Consider the following 17,174-nt stretch of genomic DNA (forward strand, 5'->3'; position numbering starts at 1 on the left):
ATGAGCTTAAATAAAAATAAAAACATGAGTGTTTTAGTGAAAAGGATGCCCTAATGCATTATTAGATATCGAAGAAAATATGGATGATTTAAAGTGTCAGTTTGGTTTAGTTTATAATGCATTTGTCATTTCGTCTATTACAAAAAAAAAATGGACTATTATTATATATTAGGCTTAAATGCACTTTTTATCCCCCTATTTTCAAAAAAATGAAGTTTTGGTCCCCCTATTTTAAAAACCAACTTTTTAGTCCCACAATTTTAATTTTTTTTAGTTTTGATCCTCCATTCCATTTTAAGGCTAATTTTGTTGATGTGGCATTGTCACTAATGCATATCAGCGTCCACGTGGACAAATTTAATATCCATGTCATTATTTTTTTTTAATTCAATAAAACTTATTTTATAAAATAATTTAATTAAACCTAAGAAAGTTCATTAAAATAAAAAATCCAAAAATTCACAACCTCTAATTTATTAAACCTAAGAAAAAACAAACAATCACAACATGGACATGATCCTCTTTGATTCATATCAAACAATTGCATATTGAAAAAGCAAGTTTTGTGTTTCAAGAACCTTCAACTTTCATCATCATCCAACTTTATATAAAACCAATCTAGAATTAAACTTCAAACTTAAAACAATTTTTGGGTTTTCATTCAAACTCATCCAAAGTCATAGATAGTTTAAAGAGTATGAGTAATTTCTATTGGAATACAAAATCATCTCTAATTTCTTTCGTTTTTAAAAATCCAAAAATTGTTGAGTTTGAACGGAAACCATAGGATTAATGAAATCCATAAGAAAGGATTCTCTCTGACGGTGAATAAAATTCTAGTAGTTGAAGGTTTGATAATTAGGGTTTCAAATTTCATATTTTATAAGATTTAATAATTATTATTTCAATTGAATATATAATTCTAACAATTAAAATATTTTATAAATAAAGTTTTATTGAATTTAAAAATATATAATAATGACATGGATATTAAATTTGTCCACATGAATGTTGTCACATCATTAGTTACAAGGCCACATCAACAAAATTAACCCCAAAATAGGATGGGGGATCAAAACTCAAAAAAAATTAAAATAAGGGGACTAAAAAGTTTATTTTTAAAATAGGGGGACCAAAACTTCATTTTTTTGAAAATAGGGGGACCAAAAGTGCATTTAAGCCTATATATTATATATGTGTACAAATATAAAATTTGTTGATTTGAATATTAATTCGAATTTTGGAAGTATTTGATTAAGATTTTTAAAGAATGTTTTGATAATAAAAAAAATCTTGAAGATTTTAAAATATTTTAGGAGATTACATTGGCTTTGTGAGATTTTAAAACACTTTTTTAAAAGACCTTTTACAAAGACCTTTTACAATCAGGATTTTTAACACGTGATTTCAATGGAGCTATAAGACAAAATTGTAAGATTTCAACGTTCTTTGTGAATTTTTAAGATTTCAAGAGTTCAATGAATTTTAAGGAAAAAAAACAAAAAGATTACAAGAGTAAATGCAAAAAAATGATAAATAAATTATAAAGTTTCTCGGAATTTCATTGGGAGAATGAGATTGCCTAACGACTAGGTCGAAGCTTTATCGAAAAAAGGTACAATGCCCTCCAACTTGTATTCGATGTAATTTTTTTTTTTTTTTGTCATTTGATGTAATGGTTATGCTGAAAAATTCTTGGCATCTATTATGTATGTGTCCAATTGCTACTGATACTTGGAAACCATTAGGGGTTGCGGGATATGATAGAACTAGAGTTGTCAAAATGGGCTAGTCTGAATGGTCCGGCCTGCTAAACCTTATTTTTTTTCCCGGGGATTGGGCCTAGACAATTCTAGTATGGATTATTTATGGTCTTTTTAGCCCGATCCGATAAAAGCCCATTTAAAATATGGGCTAGCTCGAATGGACAACAGACGGCCCGCAAGCCCGAATAATTTAAAATAAAAAAATAAATAATAAATATAAGTAACTAGTTTTGCATGATTTGAATTTATTTGTACTATAAGAGTTTCTTTTGCCGCTCTGCGAGTTTCTCAAATATCATCTGCTACTTAACTAGCGGATAATGTGTTTTCCTCAAATAGTATTACAATATGTGGTGCACAACCACATGGAATCTTCATATATAATATAACTATATTAAAAGAACATACTAATGAAAATATTATTTTTGCAATGATTGAATAATTTTATAACGGGACTAATTTCGTAATATACAATACTCACCCTACGATAAAAAAAACATTGCGGCAACGCCGCGCCCCGTGCGTACGCACGGGCATTATGCTAGTTTAGTAAAAAAAAAATGAAATATTTGGAAAAATCGCAATTTGAAACTTTGGGATGAAGTTGTAACAACAATTTATCAAAGGGCTGCAACTTGCAACGTTCCTTAACCAGCGACCGATGGTAATGTGCAAAGTTGCACAATAACCATACAGGTGAGGTGCACATTCATGTCGGCCAGAGTTGGTTAAATGGGTACCCCCACCGGTTGGTAAGGTTAAGTGCAAATCTCAAGTATTAAAGTTGATGTCAATCTCTATTGTCGATGCTATTAGTAATAATACGAGATAAATTTGGTTCTTTCGAAAAAAGAAAAAAGTTTTCCTTATAAATATGTCATATAATTTTAAATTTTATAAAAAACGTTTCCATGTATGATTCTTATTGTCCCTCGATTTTTTTTATGTGTTTTTAATTCAATTTACAGTGTCATTAAAATATATTTTTTTAAGGTAATGTTTAATATATTGGGTTATGCTAATTAATGCCTCCGAGACACTAGTCGAATGCATTGGTTAAGATACCAAAACATACTTAAGTTTTGTATTAAAAATAGTGCATTTTATATTTTTAAAAGGATAATTAGACAAGTTGGAAGACCAATTTACTAGGGCACTAGTTGATATTTTCCTAATACATTATAGAATTTTCAAACAATAGGAATGGATTAATTGTTAGGTCGCACGTTTTAACGCCCCCTTTTCATAACCTAAAAGGAAGAGCGTCACATTTTCCTACCCAATTTCGAATACATAAATTTTAGTAGATACATTTAAACCGATTTTTGTTTTTTGGTGAAATAAAAGTAATAAGTGAAAAATGTACTCTATTATGAGTGTTATTTTTTTTTCTTTAATTTATATTTTACTCGATACCATAAAAAATATTTGTATTTTCTTATTGCTACAAAATATTTTTTACGGTAAAAAAAACTACAATTCAATTATTCCATTAAAATTCAATTATTACATTTAATATCTGTAATTGTTGTTATTTCTTTTGGTTAGGATGCAGTGCATTTTTCTAATAATGTTATTATTTCTTTTGCATGTCAAATTATCGGGGATCATACTTTTTGAAACTTTTTTGTATATAAAAAATTCGAAAAATCAATTTATTAGATTTTCATAAAATTCAATTTTGAAATACAAATTTTTGAAAAAATTGTGATTTTGAATATTTTTTGATCTTCAGTAATATGTGTTTATGTTATATGATGTCAAAATTATTGTTTCAATTTAGAAAAAACAAATATAAAAAACTTGTAATATTTTTTTTGTTTACAATTAGTTGAGGATCGAACCCAGGATCTATATAGTACTACCCAAACTCCTCACCACTAGACCAAACCTAGCGGCTTAAAAAAATTGTAATATTTTTAAAAATACAAAAAAAAAATCATTTTTTTAAAATCGAAACAAAGAGGTCAAACAATAGGATGTTTAAACAAGAAGATTTCTCTCTTGACAAGTTGATCAACGTCATCGAAATTCAAGCGGCACGATTTTTGTTATTAACAGCACCAAAATATTGTGGTTACTAATTATTGAAAACAATTTTATTTTAGTCTTTTTTCTTTAATAATAAAATTGTGTGACTATTTTGTAAAAGAAATAAATTTATTTGTACAAAAAAAAAAGAAATCAATTTATTTGTTCTTTTGAATAAAATACTTTTATTTGACAGATTGAATAAAATACTTTTGACTAAAGATTGAATAAAATACTTTTTTTTTTGAAGGAAGATTGAATAAAATACCGTAGTCAGTAATTATTGAAAATAATTTTATTTTAGTCTTATTTTTTCTAATAATAAATAAATTGTGTGATTATTATTGTAAAAGAAAGCAATTTATTTATTTATTTTTTTTTTTGGTCAGGTAGCAATTTATTTATTCTTTTGAATAAATTACCTTGACTAAAAGATTGAATAAAATACTGTAGTTAGTAATTATTGAAAACAATTTTATTTTGGTTTTATTTCTTAATTAATACAAAAACAATCGTTAATCGTTAATTTATTCCAAGACCGAACAAAACCATATCATAATTAGGGTTAGGGTTGGGGAAAAAATTGAACTGAAACATGGGAAGCAAAAAGAAATCAGCGAAGAAGATTGAGCTCGAAGAAGACGCAACAAATTCTTCAATCACAGCAATCAGTGATGATGATGAAGAAGCAAACAAGGATCTCAGCCTTGAAATTATTCAAAAAGCGCTTCACAATCGTTCAACAAATCTCCAAAACGGCGCCGCATTGGATGCTCCAAGAGTAATTGCTGATTCCAAAGTGGATAGTGATGATATTAAGTTAAAGAGGAAGAAGAAAAAGAAAAGGAAGAAGCTTGAATCTGAAATTGAAGCTGTAAGTTTTAGTCTCTGTTTTTATTTGTTGAATTGAAAATTTAGTTTGTAAAAATTGAATTTTTTGCCCCTTTTTTGCAATGTGAAAAATTGGGATTTCTTAGAGTTTGTTCTAATTGACTTATACGAGCTTGTCTAGGCGTCTAGCTTAGGGGAGCTTATAACACAAAATCCTTATATGATAAGCACTTATGTACAAGCTTACGCAAGCTATTTTCTAAAGATAAAATGAAGTTAAATGCTTTTTTTTTTGTGTGTGTGTATTCTATAAGCTGTTTTTGTAAGTTATTTTGTAGAACTTATGAAAATAAGTTGAAAAGAGCTTATGAAAATTCTCATAAGCTGTTTTCATAAGTTCATTCAAACATTTTCACCAAACATATACATGTAAATAAGCTCAAATAAGCCAATTCAAACAGGCCATATGTTTGTAAGTTGTTTTCGGCTTATTTTCATAAACTCTTTAGGATAGCTTGTGAAAACAACTTATAGCCAATTGGACTTGTTCTCTTTTGTTATATATATATATATTTTTTTGGTTATACAAATAACTTACAAACAAGAACTTATATGATTGTATACACGCTTAATTAAGTTTTATTCAAACACTGCCTTGTTGTTTTTAAGGAAAACTGCCCTTAGTTTACTTTATAACACTAGAAGGGTATATGATTGTAACACACCTTAATTGCTTACTACTCTGATTAAGTTAAAATTTAATGGGTTTAAGACAATTATTAGAGATGAAATGGTATACTATTTATCCATAAGTAGTTTAAGAATGTTTGAGATTGTGTTCTTGAAGCACTTTTGTTGGCTTTGCTTATGTAGGCTGTTATAGTTGAAGAAGAAGAAAAAGAAAATGTAGAGACAATTGAGGTTGCGGAGAAAGTGGAGCATGCCAAAGCAGAGACAAGTGTTGTTGATACAAGCGACGATGCTGTATTGCGTAAGCTGCTTGTGAGTTTAATATTTGTTTTGAAATGTAATGTTGAAAGAGTTTTCTAACGTTGTATTGGATGCACTGACAGGAAACACTGGCTTTAAATCGCACAGTGTGGAGATCAAAACTCAGAAAAAGAAGAAGAAAAAGAAAAAGCTTGAATCTGAAATTGAGGCTGTAAAAGTTAGTCTCTTTTCGACTTGTTCAATTGAAGACTTAGTTTATAAAAATTGATCTTTTTTATGCCCCTTAATTTTCAATATAAAAAGTTGGGCTTTCTTAGAGTTTTCTCCAACTGACTTATATGAGCTTATCTAGCTTAGGAGAGCTTATGTAAATAGCTTATGACATGTTTGTAAGCTGTTTTAGCTTATTTTCATAAACTTTGTAGGATAGCTTGTGAAAATGGCTTATAGCTTATATGAAAAACAATTTGACTTTTTTGTTGTCTTAGTCTTAATTTGCAAAAAAAAAAAAAAAATAATTTATGTTGTCGTTTTTAAGGAAATACGGCCTTAGTTTGTAACACTAGAATGAAGGGTATATGATTTGTAACACACCGTAATTGCTTACTTTGGGGTTGTGTTTTACGAAACACTTGTGTTGGCTTTGCTTATGCAGGCTGTTGTAGTTGAAGAAGAAAAGGAAAATGTAGAGATAATTGATGAAGTTGTGGAGAAAGTGCAGCATACCGAAGTAGAGACAAGTGTTGTTGATATGAGCGACGATGTTGTACTGCGTAAGTTGCTTGTGAGTTGTAATATTTGTTCTGAAATGTTGAAAGTGCTTTCTAACGCTGTATTGAATGCACTGACAGGAAACGCTGGTTCTGAATCGCATAGTGAGGAGATTAAGACTCAGAAAAAGAAGAAAAAGAAAAAGCATGAATCTGATGTTCAAACTGTAAATGTTAGTCTCTGTTAGATTTGTTCAATTGAAAATTTTTCTTATAAAATTTTATTTTTCCGCTTGTATTTCAATGGAAAATTGGGCATTCTTAGTCTTCAACAAAAATATGATTTTTATGTGTTGTCCTTTTTATGGAAAACTGTGCTTACTCTTTAACACTACAAGGGTGTGCTTGAAACACACTCAAACTTCTCTTATTAAAATCTAATGTTTTTAAGACAACGGAATTTGAAATAATGGATTGTTTATCCAAGAAAGAAGAATTTGGGTTGTGTTTTTTGTTATTTTTGAAACAATGAATTTTTCTTATATAGGCTGTTATAGTTGAAGAAGAAGAAAAAGAAGCTGTAGAGACAATTGAAGATCCAGAAAAAGTGGAGCCTGGTAAAGCAGAAACAGGGGTGGTTAATACGAGTGACAATGTTGTTCTGCGTAAGCTGCTTGTGAGTTAAAATATTTTCCTGAAATGTGATGTTGAAAATGCTATTGTACTTTCTCCAAGGCTTACTTTGGGTATATGTTTCTGTTCTATCATCAGCGTGGTCCTAGGTATTTTGATCCTCCATCAGACAGTGTTAGTATTTGGGGAACATGCTTTAATTGCGGTGAAGAAGGCCATGCTTCTTTCAACTGTACAGCTGCTAGGCGCAAGAAACCTTGTTTTATATGTGGCAGTTTGAGTCATAATGTCAAAAAATGCACTATGGTACGTCTGATTTGCTTCTCCTATTTGTTTCTGTTTGAAGGAGCAATGTTTACTATAGTTACTGACTATATGCAATAGGTTTGATCGACATGCGTGTGTTCACTAGTTTTTATTGATTGGTTGAGTCTACGGTGCAAGGACTAATTGACTGCGGTGGCGGCTAGGTGGCACCGTTCCTGTTACAGTTCATGCACTATTGGGCTGGATTGACTTGAGTTTGATCGGGTGTTGTCAAATAGCAGCATTATAGGGATAGAGAATAGTGGGATTTGGTCAAACTGATGATTTAGGGCACAATGTTGTCAAATCAGTGCTGTCAATCGCAAAAATAGCAGTTTGTTCAAATTCCGCTATGCTAGGGTGCTATAGCATTGCTGTAGCTGCTATTTGACAATACAATAGTGGCGTGATAGTGCCGTGGTGGAATTTAAACAAACTACTTTTCCCTCAATCAATATTGAAGAGATTTTTTTTGGTTGAATCCAAATGTACATAAAATGAAACTTACTAATTTCAGTGGAATGAATTACAAGCTTATAGTATACTTCGTCATATTGGTTTCTCATTGCTTAAAAGTGTTTTATCATGGGTGTTATGGTTTATCTAGAATTATAGATTTCCTTCTGTTTTCTGTAGGCACGATATTGCTCTACCTGCAAGATAGTTGGTCACCGGTCTAAAGACTGTCCAAAGAAGCACGGCGGCGATTCTAATTCTAAAAGCTTGACAGTGTGCTTGAGATGCGGGAATTTTGGGCATGATATGTTTTTTTGCAAAAATGATTATTCGCAGGATGATCTCAAGGTTGGTCTCGTCCATCTCTTTTGCTTCCTTTTACTTCTTTTATTTTATTTTTATGGGAAACTATGCAAAAGGTTTTTGGTTGAGTTCACTTAGTTATTAATGGGCACATCAGATATGGATTATGAAATGTTCGGTTGATGATTGTTTACTTTATTTCCTTTTGTTTAACTAGGAAATACAATGTTATGTCTGCATGAAATTTGGCCACTTATGCTGCGTCAACACAACAGAGGCTATGCCAAAAGAATTTTCTTGCTACAGATGTGGTCAAATGGGTCATATTGGTTGGGTAAGTCTTTCAATGGTTTATTGACCTTCTATGATTTTTTTTCTTTTAATCTTGATGATACATTAGGCATCATTTTTCCTTTCCAAAAGTAGTTAGGTTTGCTTTTCCATTAATTTCATCTTTTTGCTTACTAGGAGTAAAGCACACTGATCTGTTTTTAAATTTCTTGACTGGACATGTAAATAACTTATTATTTAATAAATTTGAGTACGCATAAAGTATGAAAATCAATTGGTGCAGGCATGTTCAAGGTTGCAAAATGAGGCCACTGATGCTGCCACGCCTAGTTCATGCTATAATTGTGGTGAAAAAGGACATTTTGCCCGAGAATGCTCAAGTTCTGTCAAGGTACTTTTCAAGAAATGTCTATATGGTTGTTAAAATGATTTTATCTATTTATCTTTTCTGTTATTGGTTATTTCCCTCCGTGATCTAGACCATCATTTCTGCATGGCTCTTTCTTTCCAAAATCATTTGGTTTGCTTTTTCTTTAATTTTATCTTTGTCGTGCTAAAATTAACTACTAAGGCATACACCAAGATATTTTTAAAAACCGTTAACTCCACAAATGAATGAAATTCTAAATTAATTTATGAGGATCAATCAATGCAGGCAAGCTCACGGTGGCAACCCGAGACCAATGATACAGCCACACCTAGTTCATGCTATAGGTGTGGTGAAAAGGGACATTTTTCCCGAGAATGCCCAAGTTCTGCTAAGGTACAATTTAGGATATTTTTAAAAATCATTAACTTAACTCAGCAAATGAATGAAATTCTAAATTAATATCTGAGGATCAATCAATGCAGGCATGTTCAAGGTGGCAACCCGAGACCAATGATCCAGCCACACCTAGCTTATGCTATAGGTGTGGTGAAGAAGGACATTTTTCCCGAGAATGCCCAAATTCTGCCACGGTACAAGTTACTAAAATTATTTTAGTTGTTTGCTATTATCTATTATTATTATTATTGGTTTTTATGCTTTCATGCCACATGATACATATCTCTTCACTCGGTTTCTTTTAGAATAATAACTGAATAAATCAATTCTTGTCCGCTGCTGGGTTCACTTCCACAGGTAGGCAATAGGAAACATAAATTATGGGAAACACCAAGATCCCAAAAAGAGAATGGCTACATGGGATATGAGTCTGCACCTCATGAATATGGTAATTCTAGTAAAAAGACAAGGCTTTATACTGAAGAAAGTGACATTAAAACACCAAAGAAATCAAAGCATAGAGGTGGTTGGATGACAGAGCATCCGGGTGAATTCTCTCCTTCCAATTCCAAAAGGGATAGTTGGAGGTCTCCAGTAACACCATGTACTTATAATAGTACTAACAATCATCGTTATTTTAATAATGGTACCGGTAGTCACACTTTTGGTTCTAAATCTTATAAGATGAGGAATTTTCATGATGGAACCCCTAATTCCGAAGGATCAGGAAGGACTTTTCATCATGGGTACTCAGCTTCTAGGTTCACCAACACGAGTAGTAATGGATTTCAGAGAAATTACAACGGGTGGTAGTTTACCATAAATCTAGTCTACATTATAAGACGAGGAATGTTCATGATGGAACCCCCTAATTCCGAAGGATCGGCCAAGACTTTTAATTCATCATGGATACTCAACTTATAGGTTCGACAACACAAATAGTAATGGTTTTCAGATAAATTATATTGGGTGGTTGCTTTCCAGAGTCTAGATTATAAATCTATCATACCATGTGAGTCTTTTTTTGGCAACTCATTTTTCAAGTTTTGTAACTCATTCATGTTTCTTTCTCATTTATTCTTTGTAGCATTATGTTGTAATAACTTGTTTCTTTGAACTTGGGGTGTCGGGGTGTCGCCCTAAAACTTCATTCGTAGAAATGTTTGTGTCATCTCCCAAGTTGATATGAATGGGCCAATGATTTGAGCCGCTAGACCTACAATTTGATGAATAGTCTTTTTAGGGAATTTCTTTTTGCCCCTCCCCCACCCCACCCTTCTTGCGTGCCCCTTGTCTTTTCATTTTTTAACCCCTTGCATATTAAGTAGCTAGCGTCGTAAAAACGTAAAATTTGGTTAAACACAATTCGTTACTTAAAATGTGAATTCAGTTTGCACTTTAACTAGCAAATCTTATAAAAATGTATTCCTTTTGTCCTCTTGCCTCAATGTAATATTTTGAATGAAATATCATTTGCAAGTTAAAATGTGAATTCGGAAGATTAAAAGTAAACACAAATGAAAAGTAAGTGCTTACTGAACAATGAGGACTTGAACAAAACTATCCTCTTTAACACACTTGGTGAAAGATATCCATAATGATTGACTCACTAGAGATCAAACCTTATTCAAATCGATGAGCAGTGATGAAGATTGTATAGATTTTGGAAAAGGAAATAAATCATATAAGATGGATCGAGATAGAAAGAGACACAACAAGATTTATAAAGGAGACAAAATATCTTGATGAGATACTAATCAATGTTTCAAGTGTTTTGATTTGATGAATCTGTTGATCCAATTATAGTTAATTTTGTGCGTAAATCCACTTATATTTAAATGTAGGTTAAATTGTATTTTTGGCTCCCTAAGTTTCACAATCTTGCGATTTTGACCCCTTAATTTTAAAAATAGCATTTTTGGCTCTTTTAACTTTAGCCCCTTTTGCAAAAACAAGGCCCCCTTTGATTTTTACTTGGTCAATGCTTACGTGGACGTTGTGACATATGTTGACTGTATATATATTGATGACTGGATATTTATTAATTATTTAAATATTTTTCAACAATTCATAATTATCATTTTGTAGCAAATAAAAAATAAAACCTAGAAGTTAATCAACTCCAAACCCATATATTCATCAACTCATCAATCCCAAACCTAGAAACTCAATCTCATTCTTATCTCGTTATATACCCACATCTTTTGCTCTTGAATCAGTCTATTTTTTAATATGTAAAATGATCAAAATCCATGAACAATTGTTGCTTTGTGTTGCCTGTAACACGAGATCAGACCAAATTCAGAGCCGGTCATCGCTACCCGAATTCTCAGCAACCAGGCTAGGATTGAAGTGTTCAACTGTTTTGTGCATTGGCTCCTTCATATTATAACTTGTTCTATTGTTTAGATTGCCTGATTCAATGTTTGGAGATTCGAGTTACATCTTTGGGGGTGGTCTTTATTTGTTTTGCATAGAGTGTTGCCGCTATATCAGTTTGGGGGATGCAAGCTTTTCTATAATTCATTTCTATCTTTATGTTTTTTTTTATAAGCAAAGAATGAATTATAAGGAGTACAAGGGGTACCCAACCCTTACAATTCTAAAAGAAGTCATTAGATGCTAAAAATGCAAGATAATGGATCTTTACACCAATCTGAAAATACAAGAGAAGACTTAGAGCATCCACAATGGAGCTACTCATTTTTTAGTACTTAAGTGGGCCCCATATGTACACATCATTCATTTATAATTTTATTAATAATAGTACATTATAAGTACTCAATCCCTCCAACCCAAAACCTCTTCAAAAGTTCTAAATTGGTCTCACTAGCACATCTATCCAATAACTCAACATCATTTTAAATGGGTCCCACAAAAATTATTTAAGTACTATGTCATATTGTAGAACTAGTACTTATTAGGTACAATTTTGCTTTTGCTCCAATGGAAGTACCTATTAGGTACTAGTACTTAAAAATATAAGTATCACCATTGGAGATGGTCAGCTATTCTACCAACAAACCAAAACCAGGAGATATAAATAATTTGATCCACTAAAGATTGCAAGTTAATGACATCTCCTCTAAACATTATATTATTACGGGATCGCCACAAGCTCCATGTGGTTGCCAACCAAATTACATGTCGAGCTTTTGCATAAGACTTATTCTTCACCAAACCACCAAAGGAGATAAAGTGCTTCCAACAAACTTCATAGGGGATAAAATCCACATTCAGCCAGACGAAAATTCTCTTCCAAATTTGTTGCGAAAAAGAACAATTGAAAAACACATGGTCAATATCTTCCTCTTATCTGAAATAAAAAACACAACACAACTCACGCGGATTAACAATAACACCTTTTTTCGCCAACGCCATACGAGTTGGTAGTCTAGATAATAATAATCTCCATCCAAATATACTCGCTTTAGATGGCATGTCATTTGTCCATAATTGATTCAAGGCTTCCACCACTTTATTTCGTGAATGCACTTGAGTTTTTTCTGATTTGAATAACTTGAGTTTTTTCAGTTAAAAAATTATTGTTGAAAATATTTAAATAATGGCTAAATTGCACTTTTGACAAGTTTGACAAACTTGGGATTTTGGCCCCCTAATTTTGAAAATAGCACTTTTAGCTCCCTATGTTTACCTTATTTTGCAAAAGGTAAATTTTGACTTGGTCGACGCATACATGACAAATCACTTGAGTGACTCATGTGTCATGTCATCATTATTTGCCACTTAATAATTAAAAAAAATTTGAAAAAAAAAGAAGAAGCAAAAACACTTGAAGGAAGTCGTGATACTTCTGTTTGTTCTCCTAAATTAGATCATCCTCGTTTAAGATTGTTTCTCCGCCACCGTCATTGGGGACACCTATTTCTGTCACGTTCAACTCCACCACCAACGCACTCTCCTCCACATAGCTCATTGCTACCTCCATTCCAACTCATTCAACACCGTCATGGCCGCCACATTCCCCTGTTTTTCATCACTGCCAGGAACAACACACTCTTCTCCGTCGGTGTTTTTTCCACCGCCCGACAAATCCTCGTCATGGCCCTTGCAGTTGCATTGTATAATCATTATGTTTTACAGTAATTACAATTTGCAAAGTAGTTAGAGACCGGTTGTAATGTTGGATGCATGGTTGTGTTGTGGTGAGAATGGGGTGGGTAGGGTGTAGAAGTTGTTATTGGAAGCTAGATATGTTGAAACTCAAGGCAAGAAGGAATGAAGTAGTTATCTTACTACACAAGTTACTCAACTTCTCTAACTAATTTGGTTACAAAGTTAGTTAGAAGTTGTTGTTAGTTAGCTGCTTAGATTGGTTAGTTAGTTAGACTAGTTAGTTTAACATTTTGCAATATAAATAAGTGTAAGTGCATTGTGTAAACTCAAGTTTTGTGTTAATGCAAATTCTCTTCTTCTTGCTTAAGGTTCACATTGAGCCTAAGCTTTAGTATAGATTTTCCTTGTTCCTTCAACAATGGTGATTGAGTTTCTCTTTTCACATGGTATCAGGAGCAATCTTCTTTGAAGCTCCACCATTGTTACCTTTCTCTGCATCTGCATTTTCTTCACAAAACCTCCATTTTTTCTCTCAAAAATTGATTCTTTCTTTCGTTCTTGAATCTTGATCAACATGTCTGAAGCAAGTTCATCAAGCAGCATCAATGGCGGCCAAGCTACTCTTCAGAACAAAGGATATCAGAATGATACCTTGAATCCGTATTTCATGCATCCAAATGAGAATCCGGGTAATGTTCTTGTCACTCCTCTCTTATCTGGACCCAATTACCACACTTGGTCTCGTGCTATGATGGTTGCGTTGCGCTCTAAGCACAAGTTACATTTCATCAATGGAGCTCTTCCACGCCCACTTGATGAAGACAGAGATTCAATTGCTTGGGATCGTTGTAATACAATGATCATGTCATGGATTAGCAATTCAGTTGATCCAGAAATTTCTCAAAGTATTCTTTGGATGGATACAGCCTCAGAAATTTGGAAGGAACTCAAAGATCGGTTCTACCAAGGTGATGTATTTCGTATCTCAGATATTCAAGAAGAAATTTACACATTAAAGCAGGGTGAGTGTACAATTTCTGCTTACTATACCAAAATGAAGAAATTATGGCAAGAATTAGACAATTTTCGTCCCATCCCTGCTAATTCTTGCACTGATAATTGTCCTGCTATGGATAAGATGCGTGCTTATAGGGATAGTGACCAAGTTATTCGTTTCTTAAAGGGTCTAAATGATCAATACTCTGCTGTTAGGTCACAAATCATGTTAATGGAACCTCTTCCTAATATTGGAAAAGTGTATTCCTTACTTGTTCAACAAGAAAGGCAATCTTTAATTGTTTGCGATGAATCTAAACTTTTGGCTGCTTCTGGTTATTCCAACAATGGTTACCCTAATTCTACTGCTCAATCCAATCCTGGTAGAGGATTCAATGCCCCGCGTGGCAGAGGAGGTCGTGGAGGCAAGCCTTCTTATGGCAGAGGCAGAGGTAAAGGGAACAGAATCTGCACTTATTGTGGTTTAACAAATCATGTTGTAGATCAATGCTTTCAAAAGTATGGATTTCCTCCACATATGCAGCAAGGAGGTGCAGCCAACAACTGTTATAATAATGACACTGAAGAGGATTCCAAATCTAATGCTTGTGATGAGGACAGTGGTGCTTTGAATACAAGTAAGTTGAATCTAACTCCTGATCAGCACAAGGCTTTGTTGGCTCTTCTTCAAAACTCTAGCAATATGCAATCTCATAGTGTGAACCATGTTATCACCCAACCATCTTCCAGTACAGGTACTCTTTGCACCATTCCCTTTCCTTCACAGCCAAATGAAACTTTTATCCTTGATACAGGAGCTACAGACCATGTCTGTCACTCTTTAAAATTTTTTCAGTGCATGAAGAGAATTAAACCTATTAGATTGAAATTACCAAATGGTGCACTTGTATCTACTTGTTTAGCAGGCACCATCATTTTTGACAAAAACCTGTACCTTACAAATGTACTCTATTTTCCAAATTTTTCATTTAACCTAATTTCTGTCCCTAAACTCACTCAAAGTTTAAAATGTTTTCTTATTTTTGATGGAAACAAATGCTTGATACAGGACACACTATCCAGGAAGATGATTGGTGTAGCTGAAATGAATCATGGATTGTACACACTCAACACACCATTCACTAGTCCTGTTACCTTGCAATACAAGCAATCTGCTACAATTTCCCAGCTTTCTACCACAGTCTTAGATAATAAGTCATCTAGGAGTTTAGATAGCTATTCTTCTAGAATCATAGATAGAAATAATGAATGTACTTTGTGGCACATGAGATTTGGCCACACCTCTTTTGATAAACTTGTTGAAATCAATAAAATGTTTCCCTTTGTTAAAATTTCAAAGTCTGATATGCCTTGTGATACTTGTTTCTTTGCAAAACAAAAAAGGTTACCTTTTCCTAACAGTTCACATCAATCTCAAAATATTTTTGATCTTGTTCATATGGACATATGGGGGCCACTCTCCATTCCATCTATGTCTGGTTATAAATATTTTTTGACAGTCGTTGATGACAAAAGTAGATTCACTTGGGTCTATATGATGAAATTGAAGTCTGAAGCCTCCACTTTAGTTAAAAATTTTGTTTCTATGGCCCAGACTCAATTCAATGCAAAAATCAAGTGTATTAGATCTGACAATGGCAGTGAATTCAAATTAACCAGTTTTTACAATGAAAATGGCATCTTGCATCAATGTTCATGTGTTGCTACTCCACAACAAAATGGAATTGTGGAGAGAAAACATCAGCACATACTTGGAACAGCTAGAGCCTTACTTTTTCAATCAAATTTACCAAAAATTTTCTGGGATTATGCCATCTGTCATAGTGTACACATCATCAATAGACTTCCAACACCTTTCTTATCACATAAATCACCTTATCAAGTTTTAAATAATACTTTACCTGATATTTCAAACCTCAAAATTTTTGGCTCTCTATGCTTTGCTGCTACTCTATCTACACACAGAAAGAAACTAGATTCAAGATCTAGAAAATGTTTGTATTTGGGTTTTAAAACTGGTGTCAAAGGTCATGTTTTGTTTGATCTCAAAACTAGAGAAATTTTCATGTCAAGAGATGTTATTTTTTTTGAAAACATTTTTCCATTTCATAACTCACAAGATGTGGTAGCCAAATCTCAGTCTTCACAATTTACACAATATCAGTTTGATGATCCCTTTGTTGACTGTGATTCCCCCACTAACCACACTTTTACTTTAAATAATTCTTCTCCACCACCCATTCCATCACATTCACCTACAAATCACATTCCAAATGAGTTACCAAACAATTCTCCTGGTAATTCACATCATTCCATCATGTCACCACCCATTCCTGAGATTACTTTTTCTACAAGTAATCATTCCAATTCCACTTCACCACATACTGTATCTTCTTCTACACCTTCACATTTGCTTTCAAAACAACCTGAACCTCTTAGAAGGTCAACCAGAAACTCTCATCCACCTCCATTTCTCACTGAAAACTACTATTGTAACTTGACCAGTGCTACACTTCCAGATTCATCTGCTGCTACACTATCATCTTCTTCATGTAAGTATCCTATATCTTCTTATGTTTCTTATCAAAATATCTCTTCTGCACACAACCATTTTCTTTTTAATCTCTCCACCATTCCTGAACCTACATGCTATGAGAAAGCTGTTTGTGATGAGAATTGGAAAACAGCCATCAATGCTGAGTTGTCTGCTTTGGAAAAGAACAACACTTGGAAACTAGTACCTCTCCCTCTCCATAAACATGCTATAGGGTGTAAGTGGGTTTTCAAACTCAAACTTCATGCTGATGGCACTATTGAGAGATACAAAGCTAGGTTAGTAGCCAAGGGTTACACTCAGACAGAAGGTATTGATTACATGGATACTTTTAGTCCAGTGGTGAAAATGACTACCATTAGGGTCTTACTAGCTGTTGCAGCTGCTCAGAACTGGCCCTTATATCAGCTTGATGTAAATACAGCATTTCTACATGGTGACCTCAATGAGGAAGTATACATGCAACCTCCACCTGGCCTATC

The 17,174-nt window shown here is 33.1% G+C and overlaps 2 protein-coding genes across 2 annotated transcripts; both read left to right on the forward strand.

Annotated features, from left to right (window-relative positions):
• The first annotated feature begins 4,296 nt into the window (after window positions 1-4,296).
• Window positions 4,297-10,291, forward strand: LOC123923404. Its single transcript, XM_045976094.1, has 13 exons — window positions 4,297-4,671; window positions 5,502-5,619; window positions 5,702-5,796; window positions 6,235-6,352; window positions 6,431-6,522; window positions 6,837-6,965; window positions 7,061-7,228; window positions 7,865-8,032; window positions 8,205-8,321; window positions 8,562-8,669; window positions 8,934-9,041; window positions 9,131-9,238; window positions 9,402-10,291. The coding sequence occupies exons 1-13, from the start codon at window positions 4,393-4,395 to the stop codon at window positions 9,855-9,857; spliced, it is 2,064 nt and encodes a 687-aa protein (XP_045832050.1). The 5' UTR covers window positions 4,297-4,392; the 3' UTR covers window positions 9,858-10,291.
• A 2,985-nt stretch (window positions 10,292-13,276) lies between these two features.
• On the forward strand, window positions 13,277-15,765 carry LOC123923607. The gene is made up of 2 exons (XM_045976298.1): window positions 13,277-14,872; window positions 15,187-15,765. The coding sequence occupies exons 1-2, from the start codon at window positions 13,696-13,698 to the stop codon at window positions 15,219-15,221; spliced, it is 1,212 nt and encodes a 403-aa protein (XP_045832254.1). The 5' UTR covers window positions 13,277-13,695; the 3' UTR covers window positions 15,222-15,765.
• The last annotated feature ends 1,409 nt before the right edge of the window (window positions 15,766-17,174 follow it).

Source organism: Trifolium pratense, linkage group LG4, assembly GCF_020283565.1.
Source record: "Trifolium pratense cultivar HEN17-A07 linkage group LG4, ARS_RC_1.1, whole genome shotgun sequence".
NCBI lineage: Eukaryota > Viridiplantae > Streptophyta > Magnoliopsida > Fabales > Fabaceae > Trifolium > Trifolium pratense.

What these genes read in the sequence shown, in the direction of transcription:
- LOC123923607 (XM_045976298.1), top strand. Translation starts at nt 13,696, where the DNA reads ATGTCTGAAGCAAGTTCATCAAGCAGCATCAATGGCGGCCAAGCTACT. An exon ending in CCAACCATCTTCCAGTACAG is followed by an intron (nt 14,873 to 15,186) that starts GTACTCTTTGCA and finishes TGCTTGATACAG; the next exon opens with GACACACTATCCAGGAAGAT.
- LOC123923404 (XM_045976094.1), top strand. Translation starts at nt 4,393, where the DNA reads ATGGGAAGCAAAAAGAAATCAGCGAAGAAGATTGAGCTCGAAGAAGAC. An exon ending in AAGCGACGATGCTGTATTGC is followed by an intron (nt 5,620 to 5,701) that starts GTAAGCTGCTTG and finishes ATGCACTGACAG; the next exon opens with GAAACACTGGCTTTAAATCG. An exon ending in AAATGGGTCATATTGGTTGG is followed by an intron (nt 8,322 to 8,561) that starts GTAAGTCTTTCA and finishes CAATTGGTGCAG; the next exon opens with GCATGTTCAAGGTTGCAAAA.